The 10,982-nt window shown below is 35.7% G+C and overlaps 1 protein-coding gene across 1 annotated transcript; it reads left to right on the top strand.

Annotated features, from left to right (window-relative positions):
* Positions 1 to 8,228: 8,228 nt before the first annotated feature.
* Positions 8,229 to 10,778, top strand: LOC106883647 (mechanosensitive cation channel TMEM63B). The gene has a single exon (XM_089362510.1). It carries the CDS (start codon positions 8,361 to 8,363, stop codon positions 10,527 to 10,529), a length of 2,169 nt encoding a protein of 722 aa, XP_089218636.1. The 5' UTR covers positions 8,229 to 8,360; the 3' UTR covers positions 10,530 to 10,778.
* The last annotated feature ends 204 nt before the right edge of the window (positions 10,779 to 10,982 follow it).

Below are 10,982 nucleotides of genomic sequence, written 5' to 3'. Positions count from 1 at the left end.
TTTCATCCGAATCCATCTTGTGGTTCTTGAGATATCTTGTCCACGGACAAACACGACGGAAAACAACACCACCGCCTTCGCTAAGGCGGAGGTACAAGGGCACTCAGAGGGCGCAAACCTCCGCCAAGGCGACACCAACGTTCTCTCACCGGAGATGATTTTTAAAATAGAATATCTGAAATAAACTCGACTGCTCTCACAAACGAGAATACTAAAAAATGAACCCGACCGCTCTCAAAAAATTAAGTAAATAAATCTGAAATATAATCCAGAATCCTTGTCCGGTACCGGATCGATCCCAAAATCTAATTAGTTCATCCGAATCCATCCAGCAGTTCTTGAGATATCTTGTTCACTGACAGACAAACAAACACGACTGAAAACAATACTTCCGCCTTCGCTAAGGCGGAGGTAATAATAACTAACTGGATCCGTGAAAACATCTGTAAATTGAGTGCTGATGCCATGAGAAATGTTTCTATATTGTGACACTTACAGCATATAGAAAGAAGTGTAAAACCGGTAACTATATAATCCAACCAAAATATCTCAGCAACGTAAACAGAATTACTGTTTGGCCTTAAAATACATCGTACATATTCATAGAACCTTCTTGGTTTAGTGGTACAGAACAATTTTCTGGTATTCTTTTATTCTTTTACTTGTTTCAGTCATTTGACTGTGGCCATGCTGGATCACCGCCCTTAAGTCGAAGAAATCGACTCCTGGACTTATTTCCTGTAAGCCTGGTGCTTATTCTATCATTCGTTTCTGTCGAACAGCTAAGTTATGGGGACGCATCGGTGTTTATCTGGGGGCTTAGCCTCCAGATCTGTGTGACTCACAAATGCCGCTGTTAGGAGCAGATTAACACTCATAGTGACGCTAACGACTAAAAAGATTTTCATGCCCTTATATAGGATCTTTTTTCGTTTTCTTCCAACCACTTGAAGGTTTATCTTGCTCCAGTCCACTCAGCTGGCCAAAATGAGTTGTAGCTGCAATTCAAAGGAATCAGCCTTGTTGTATTCTGTGTGAGGCTGAATCTCCCTGAGAATGACGTTAATGGTATGCATGTCTGTGGAGTACTCGGTCACTTGCAAGTTAATTTTATCCTCGAGTGGTAATGAAAAGTAGAAGTGACATCCAATATTTGCTGCAGTTATTTGTTTTTGATTTAACAATGTAGCTATGTATCAACTTTTCTTTCGATCTATCTATTTACTTTCTTGCGATGTATGTATCAGTCTGCTCTGAAAATAGTGATAAACATTTAAAAGCACAAAACGAACGCCAGCTTCCTTTCAGTCACCACTCACTGTCTCTCTCTGTCTTTCTGTCTCACTTCCTCTCTGTCCCGCCACTCTCCTGCTTTTAATTTAACAATGTGTGTATGTATATATGTATCTTTTTCTCTCGATGTATGCATCGGTCTACTCTGAAAATACTGTCTCTCTTTCTCTCTCACATCCTCTCTATCTCCTCTTTCCCGCTTTGCCACTCACTTTAAGTATAGCTCCTCTGCTTAACACCTTTTATTTTTATTTTTCTTTGTACCTCTCCCTTCAACCTTTTTACCTCACTCTCTGTCTTTCTCTCTCACTTCTTCTTTGTCTCTCCCCTCTCTCCCGCTCTGCCACTCTCTTCAAGTATACCGCCTCTGCTTAACACCTTCCATTTCTATTTTCTTTGTACCTCTTGCTTCAACCTTTTTGCCTCTTCCTTTGAAGTAAGTGTGACACACACCACAGGTACGTACAAAAACAAAAAGTTAGTGTATCAATATTTAGGATAAATCTTTATACTGAAAACACGAGGCCTCAAATTTGCAGGAAGGGAACAAGTCGATAACAACGACTCCAATGCGTAACTGGTACCTATTTAATCGGCCCCGAAAGGATGAAAGGCAAAGTCGACCTCGGCTGAATTTGAACTCAGAACGTGGCGGCAGATGAAATACCGCTAAGCATTTCGCCTGGCGTGCTAACGATTCTACTAGCTTGCCGCCTTAATAATAATAATAATAATAATAATAATAATAATAATAATAATAATAATAATAATAATAATAATAATAATAATAATAATAATAATAATAATAATAATAATAATAATAATAATAATAATAATAATAATAATAATAATAATAATAATAATAATAATAATAATAATAATAATAATAATAATAATAATAATAATAATAATAATGTTGATGATGATGATGATGATGATGGTGGTGGTGGTGGTGGTGGTGGTGGTGGTGGTGGTGGTACAAGGCCAGCAAAATTAGGGGCAGGGGTTAGTCGAATACAGCGACCCTAGGTCTCAACAGGTTTTGTATTAGGTTATTCCGAAAATAATGGCCCCTGGTGTTGTGTTTTGAAACGCAATTTTATCACAGTATTTTAATTATATTTTAGATGAATTTCGACATACTTAATAATTAATTTTCTACTAATTTCAGACAGAAAACATTCTTGAAGCATAGGCGCCCTTAATTATGAGGATGACAAAAAAGGACCTTCGCTTACTTTTTCTTGCATGAGTTCACGCTTGAGCACAATGCCTCCCAAACTGCTGCCAATATCAACAGAGCATGGGGAGAGGGGTCCACGAGTGATCGTGGTTTCAGAAATTCCGTTGTGTTGATGAGAGCCTTGAAGATAAAGAAGGAAGAGGACGGTCGTGCAGTCTTGACAATGAACAGTTGAAAGCGATTGTTGAACAAAACCCACGTCAAAGTGTCAGAGAAATGTCTCAGGCACCTGGTGTCGGTATTGCAACGGTCTCACACAATCTGCAGAAGATTGGTAAAGTGAAAAAGCTCGATAAATGGGTGCCGCATGAGCTCAATGAAAATCAAAAAGTTCGGCGTTTTGGAGTGTGCTCGATGCTCTTTCTGCGAAACATCAGTGATCCTTTTCTTGACAGAAGAGTGACTTATGACGAAAAGTGGATCCTTTATGACAACCGTAAACGATCATGTCAATGGCTTCATCGTGATGAGTCCCCCAATCAGCAAAAGAGTATGGTGACTGTCTGGTGGTCTGCAATTGGTGTTGTCCATTACAGCTTTCTGGAAACCAATCAGAGCATTACAGCAGAGGTTTACTGCAATCAACACGCTGAAATGCATGCTCATTTGCAAAAAAATGAGACCTGCATTGGTGAATTGGCGTGGCCCAGTTTTGCTCCACGATAATGCAAAGCCACGTGTTGCAAAAATGACGCTGCAGAAACTCACAGACTTTGGATACGAGACTATCACATCCTCCATATTTCACCCACTGACTACTATTTTTTTAAAGCATTCATACACGTTTTTAAGTGATAAAACTTTCAGGTCCAAACCAGAAATGGAATCAGCTTTCAAAGATTTCTTATTAAAGCCAATAAGTTTTTATTAACGAGGTATAAATTAGCCTGAAATTTGGTCGATCAAACCAAACTGGTAAAATCCGATTTTGGTACATCACCAGGATTTTATGACACTCTAACGATTCTGATATTCCACCGTCTTATTAATGATATAATAATAAATGTAATACACCCACTTGACTTGTAAACAGTGGATTCAATCTAGTTCTTGGGTCTCAGAAATGAATGCGTTATTTTATAATTAACGATTTTAAAAATTGGAAGTCAGTCGAAGTAGAGTTAGCTCCCTTGAGCTGTATTATGGAGAGATGAGTAAAGTGCATCAAATCGAACAATAACATAATTTACAAATGATTAAAATTTCTTTTGGAGCTAATTATAATTTCCTTCACTGGCGGTTAAGATTAATATATTTTAATACATTTTTATAGACACATTGACTTTGGATAATACTTCTATTTTATAGTTAGTATGAGTACATTCTATTCGTACAAGACTTGCTTTGTTATGCATTTCACATGGCAAAGCTTAAGTGTTTTGAAAAGTGATAGCTCCTTCATCTAAAGCATACATCTATTGGTATGAGTGTATAATTGTATCCTCTCTTTTGATCCATCCAGTGAAATTTGTGGTCTCAATGGCATATAGCATGAAGTTAACAATTTGCCTTGTGTCATTGCATAGTTATGGTTGATCTAAATTATACTGCAGCATTATCGGGGATACTTTTCATACTGGAGTTTGTGCTGTAGTTTAAATATAATACCTCCACTTGACTTGTAAACAGTGGATTTAATCTAGTTCTTGGGTCTCAGAAATGAATGCGTTATTTTATAATTACCGATTTAAAAAATTGGAAGTCAGTCGAAGTAGAGTTAGCTCCCTTGAGCTGTATTATGGAGAGACGAGTAAAGTGCATCAAATCGAACAATAACATAATTTACAAATGATTAAAATTTCTTTTAATGTTTCAATTAATTTTAAAATTTTGCAGGGTAGTAAATTATTTTTCTATGATCTACAACAGTGTCTTCTGATTTGTTGATTGTCTATGACATGAAAGTAGCTGCAGTAGCTGTGAAGTGATGCTGCTGATCCAAGCATTATCCCAATACAACCACTTATGTATTAGTTGTTTAATACTAATTCACCTATTTTCTTAACTATTGCACACATAGAAGCTGGATTCATGGCATCATTACTGTTGGAGGGAAATCTCTCTATTCAACCAGTAATAAACTTTTGGCAAAGTTCACCAGACAACTGATCTCCGAAATGATTGACTTTTATGCTTGTAGACAGTTTGAAGATTTTAACTTTGGTCACAGTTTTAAAAGCATGAATTTCATCAGTTTTTATTTTCTGGGATATCGGGCAGAATCTGAAAACATACTCACTACTCCGCCATTTAAAATCTATTGTCATGCAAGTACTCCAAAGTGCAGACTAGGGCCCCCAGAGCTTCCTCGTGTGCCATTGTGTATTCATACAATTCAATAATTTGTAAGTGCTTAAGAACTTGTCTAGTTTCCAAATTCTTGGCTATGTTGCAAGCAAGTGTATCATTTTTACCAAAATCCAAAGGGAGCTCGAAAGCAGAATGTATTGTACAACTTCTAGGAAAGAATGTGATGACAACAACTGAAGTAACAACTGCAATAGCTATTCTTTTATGTTGATGGACTTTGGTGAAACTGATCAGGAATGTCTGTCATGTTCCACCCTGAACATGACAGACAAGGAAGCAAATTCTAGGTACTTGCAAAAATAGAAAAACAGACCGCCTTCTGATTTACACAGAATTTGCATTTATCCTTTTTCTCATATGGTAGTAATGTGTCAATGTTAATAACATTTGCCATATGATGTCTCTTTTAAATTGCTGTTGCTAGATTATTGACTTTAGTCATGTAGTTAGATTAAGGAGGTTGTTTTTATGAAAAGCTTGTTGACGAGGGCTGCATTGTTGATTTTATCTATATATTCTATATCAATGCAAGGGCACATCTGTTGAGTTTGATGCTTGAAATCTTCAACAATAGAATTGTGACACTTGAGCCAGTACTGACACACATTGGATGGTTTACAGACTCTTTGATGGGTATACAGAAGCTTCTGACTATGTTGTGTTCTACCGCACATCATTCTTCAACAATTCAAATACATAGTGTGTAGTGGTACAAATTTTGACATTGGAATGAACTGGAATTTTCCATTTAACAGAGAAAAAAAATCAAAGAAAGCTTATTTATGTTGATTGACATATACTGTAGACTCTCTTCCAACGGCACTGTTAAAACTTATTCCAAGCTGGCCTTCAACAGGCACATCTTACATTCTTTGTCTCTATTGTTGATTGTTCCATGTATGTCAGACAAAATCTGATGGTAGAGCTATGTTTTTACAAAGAGATCATACTAGAAGAACTTGAAAAAAGCTGTAAGCATTGTTTGACTTTTTGCTTCTGTACAGCATTTACTTGCATAAATATGTGGGCTATTTTCCAAATAAACAGCAACTTGTTGAATCCTTGGATATCTTTATGATTGGGAAAGGCAAAAAGTGCCAGAAAACTGTACTGCTGCATATTTGGGTAACATCATAACTATATTGCTGCATCAGAATAAAAATTACAGTGTCAGTTCCTTTGACGACATTTGCAGATATATTTGATGGATTCTATTGAATTTCAAAACTCAGACTTTGTACATTAAATGTCTTCATCAGAAGTGGGCAGTATGAAATTGTTACAGGGATTAGATTTGAAACTGTGTTAGCTCTGTAACAAGGTGACCTACCTTGAATTCTGTCCAATAGTTTTTCAGCTGCTATCATATGATTGATGGAATTTTCCATGAGTTTCCTGCAGAACATGGCTAAAAAATGAGATGCATGACATAATCAGTCCAGAGAGACAGAGGCAGGCAACAGAGACCCATCCATGAGATGACAGGTTTCTTGGTTGCTGTTTGATCCTGGATTAAATGGAAAAGTATGCCTACAAAGAGCAGAACTTTCCTGCCTCTAACACCACAAACAAATATCTGTAGTCATATCTCTAGTGATAAATGCTTATCAAGACACTTCTGGCATACAGTTTACTCTTGGCTTTATGTAAATAAATGGTTTCCTTGAAAATTTTCAATGGACTTAGTTTTGATATTGGTAACAACACAGAGTTCTAACCAAATATCAATAACTCATTTAACCATTACTAAAGAATTATCCACTTGTTACCAATTTCATACTACTCAACCAGGGATTCAAAACCTCCATCTTCTGGTAAGATGGTTAGGGTTAGGGTTAAATTCACCTGTCTGGATCATATTGATAAATGGTCTTGGAAACCATTTGGTGCATTTGTGTTTATCATGCAACGTTACTTCCTGTTGAGAGCATTACAGAATCCAAGAACTGGCTAGATTTTAACAATATAAAAGCACTCTTTCTCCCTGCAGTGAGTCCTACAAATAAGATGGAATCAATCCAATGGAATTGAATTCCAAATTTGTGAACAAGATTAAAATTCGTGTGTATGGCAAATTTTCTTTTTCATGGTGTATTTGATGGAAACATCATTTGTAGCCAATTAGTCTAGGGAATCAGAGGCAGAAAGATCCATGAGAAGACAGGTTTCTTGATTGCTACTTGATAAAGCTATATTTTGTCATGTCCATAGTTTGAACTCACATCCAGAATATTTTTCTTCCTGTTGTCAATTTCTGTAGCTAACACATATACTGATTTAATTAGCTTGCTTATAGATTTCTAGGAGAAAGAAAGAAAAAGGAATGCAGAAAAGTGAAAGAGGTATTGATAATATTAGTGAGGTAGACATAAAATAAGTGGAAAGTGTGTGTGTGTGTGTGTGTGCGCACGTGTGAGCGTGTGCGCGCATGTGTGCATGTGTGTGTGTGTGTGTGTATGTGTGTGTGTATGTGTGAGAGAGAGAGAGAGAGAGAGAGAGAGAGAGAGAGTAGGAAGACGGTAAAAATAATTTGATAAATGAAATGGTAAAGAAGAGAAGATAAAAAGGCAAAAAATAGACTGCAAAAGTGAGAAAGGAAAGAAAATGAGTGAAAGTAGCAAAACTGTCCAACAAGGAGTGAGGAGTGAAGTAGAACAGTAAAGGAAATCAGTTACTATAGTGACAGAGGAGGAGGAAGAGGAGGAGGAGAAGGAGACAATAAAAACAAACAAAAGAAAACTGGGAGACGATAAGGGTGGATGATTGGTTAGGTTTGCTCTCATACACACATTTTTGCACTGTGTTTCTTCTTACACCAATGACAATTCACCTTCCTTTTCTTATGAAATAAATAAAATTAAATATTTGACAAGGCTTTAGTGTTGATACAATTGACTAAAACCATTAATGATGATCCAGTATGACCATTGTCCATTGAGGAATACTAGGAAAAGAAAAGAATAGTGTCATTTCTTTGTTAAGCCAGCTATCCTTACACAATAGAACTGACATATTAAATGCTGTCTGTGCTAGTAAAGCAAGAAGTAGGATATGATATAAACCTTCTTTGTTATCTAGAGAAACTTAAGCACAATTAGAAAATTTTATAATTCGCTTGAAATAAATATTATAAATGATGTATATATGTGTGACTAATACTACAATTTGCAGATATATACTTTACTTTAATCCTTTCAAGATAAAATTGAGTAAATGGCTGTTTGATAAGACAGAAATTTCTTAAATTCACTCCTATATACTAGAAGTCATTGCACTTCTACTACATAACTATTATCTTATCTAGGTCATACGAAACTGAACCTCTGATATCATATCACATGTCTAATCTACTATGTTTTAAAATACAAAGTTTATTTATTGTCACCACTGTTATTTGAAAGCAGAAATAGAAGCTAGTTGGTTAGTATATTAAATCTTACCAACCAGAGCATTATCACTGTAATAATTCTAAGACAAGCTTAAAACGAACATTTCTGTCAAAAAATTTTTAAAAATGTCATCAATAGATACAATGTTAACTGAGTTTTTTAATGGAAATATATCTAACTGCAACAACACAAGTAGTGTGGCTGTCAGTTCTATTGCTTATAATTTTGCTTTTAATTCAGTAATATGGATTGTCTGTTTGATAATATTTTCATTCATACCAAAACTGATTAAAAATTATCGTCAGAACGAAGCTTCATGTATCAGTCCATCTTCTAATACTTTAACAGATTTATCATCTGTCAATGAATTGCAGTTGAGTGGTGAATCAACAACAGCCGAGACTTCATTTCCAGAACATCTTCGTCAAACAGATCAATTCACTTCCTGGCTCCGAGTTTTCTGGCGGCTCACTGACAAGGATATCGCACAAAAATGTGGGCCAGATGCTATAGCTTATTTGCGTTTTCAAAGGTATTTGATTGGTTACCTTTTCTTCATATTATTTCTCACTGTTGTGATAATCTTACCCGTTAATTATACAAGAGGACAATTTGCATCTAACGATCTTAGTAGTACAACAACAATTAATGTTCACTCCAATCTTCTTTGGCTACATGTCACAATTTCCCTGTTATATTTACTAGCAACCATATTCTTGCTGCTTCGTTTATCACAGCATTTATGGACAAGTAATAAATCAAATACCTTGCTGATAAGTAATATCCCTCGGGTTGAAAACAGCAAGAATTTGATTGAATTGCATTTGAACAGAGCATATCCGAATATAACTGTTGAAAAAATAGTAAATGTGTATGATACCAGAAAAATCTTGGAATTAGACCAAAAACTTCAAAAAATCCGTCATTTCAAAGAGCATTACCAAAATGTTCTAAACGTGGAAACCTATCAAGAATCTGACATCAAAGAAAATGTTGACTGTACAAGTTTTAGAAATAATCATATAAACAATCTTGAAGAAACAGAGGAAGCAATCTTATCAGAAAGAGCCATGGAAAGTGAGAAACTTAAAGAAAAATCACTGGGGATAGTATTTGTGAAATTAGCTTCAGTAGAAGAGGCAAAATATATATATTCATCTTTTTATTTATTTTGCAAATGCAAACGTCCTGTCATCCCATCAGAATTTAGTGATGTACTACGAGTCAAAAAGTGGCGAATAAGGTATGCTCCACCTAAGGAAGATATTATCTGGCAAAATATGCCTACCTCACATTTTTCTAAATTTATTAGAAAAGTAATAGTTGTAGTTATTTTGTTTTTTGTCTGTATAGTTGTTACAAGTCCTACTCTTGTTACATCTTTTTTTGAAAAAATTAACAAAACAAAATCTTCCTTGTTAGATATTATACAAAGTTTTCTGCTTAAATTTATGGTTAATCTACTACCAATGATTGTAACTGCTGCAGTTGCCTTTCTAAGGAGTTGGACAAAAAGTTCAAAACAGAAAAAAACCATTATAGCTTTGTTTATAACACTTTTATTTGCAGTTCTAATCTTACCATCACTGGGTCTGACAGCATATGATTTTCTGTCCAAATCTGTGAATATACAGTCGAAAATGCATTGTATGTTCACAATGGTAAACAATGTTTTGTTTGTGAACTATGTCATAGTTTCAGCATTCACTGGCACTGGTCTCGAACTTCTTCGAATTTCTGAATTACTAAAACTACTGTGGCGTTACTTGACAATCCGTTCAATTGCAAAGAGAAGTACGTTAAGAGAATATGATACCATTGAATTTGATTTTGGTGAACAATATGCATGGATTCTCTGCCTGTTCTCTGTGGTCATTACTTACAGCATACTCTTCCCAATTATTTCAATATTTGGATGTCTCTATATCATTCTCAAATATTGTGTCGATCGTTACAACTTGTATTTTATTTACAGGAAGTCATATGTTCACAAAACCGTACACTTGTCAGCAACAAACCTGATGGCTTTAACGTCCACACTACCTCAATTCTGCATCTTGGAATTCACTCTCCTGGTAACTTCAGATAATCACTTGCCTCCACATGTATTTTACTACTCTTTAGCTGTGCTTGTGCTCAGCTTGACTGTGTCTATATCCATCATTGCATGGTTTTATTTTAAGCAACAACAAGTCATCATGTTTGTCAACCGTCTGACCAATGGATGTTGTTGCGTCAGTGAACCAAAACTAAGCAGTACTCAATGCAACTATGGTTCAATAAGCAATTCTTGATAATGGATTAACTTTCATCCAGTGTGAAAGTCTCTGTGTGTCATGGATGAGAATGTGTGTGCAACTTGTTTTAGTCAGTGTGGATATGAAATCGCTTTCATACATATTTGCATAGATAATTTCGTTGGTTCCAAGTCACTTGATTACAACCATAATTAATCTGATACTCATTTCTCAAAGTCTAAAACATAGTTGCCAAAAATCTATTTTAGAGAGTTATGTCCCATTAATGACATGAGTGACATTGTGTGTGTGAGGGATCTATTTATCTACCTATCTATCTGTCTGTCTGTCCACTCACTTGGCTTTCTCTCTGCTTGCCTTCCTGCCGGCCTGTCTGTAAACGTACACACACACACACACACACACACACACACACACGTGTTCAAGCCAAAATGGTGCATAAATATATGGTGGACACTCATAAGAGAAGCAGGTTTTCCATATGAAAAA

The sequence above is a fragment of the Octopus bimaculoides genome, chromosome 14 (assembly GCF_046866305.1).
Source record: "Octopus bimaculoides isolate indiv1 chromosome 14, ASM4686630v1, whole genome shotgun sequence".
Taxonomy (NCBI): Eukaryota; Metazoa; Mollusca; class Cephalopoda; order Octopoda; family Octopodidae; genus Octopus; species Octopus bimaculoides.
The sequence above is the reverse complement of the archived record's forward strand: the minus strand, read 5'-3'. Positions and strand labels throughout refer to the sequence as shown.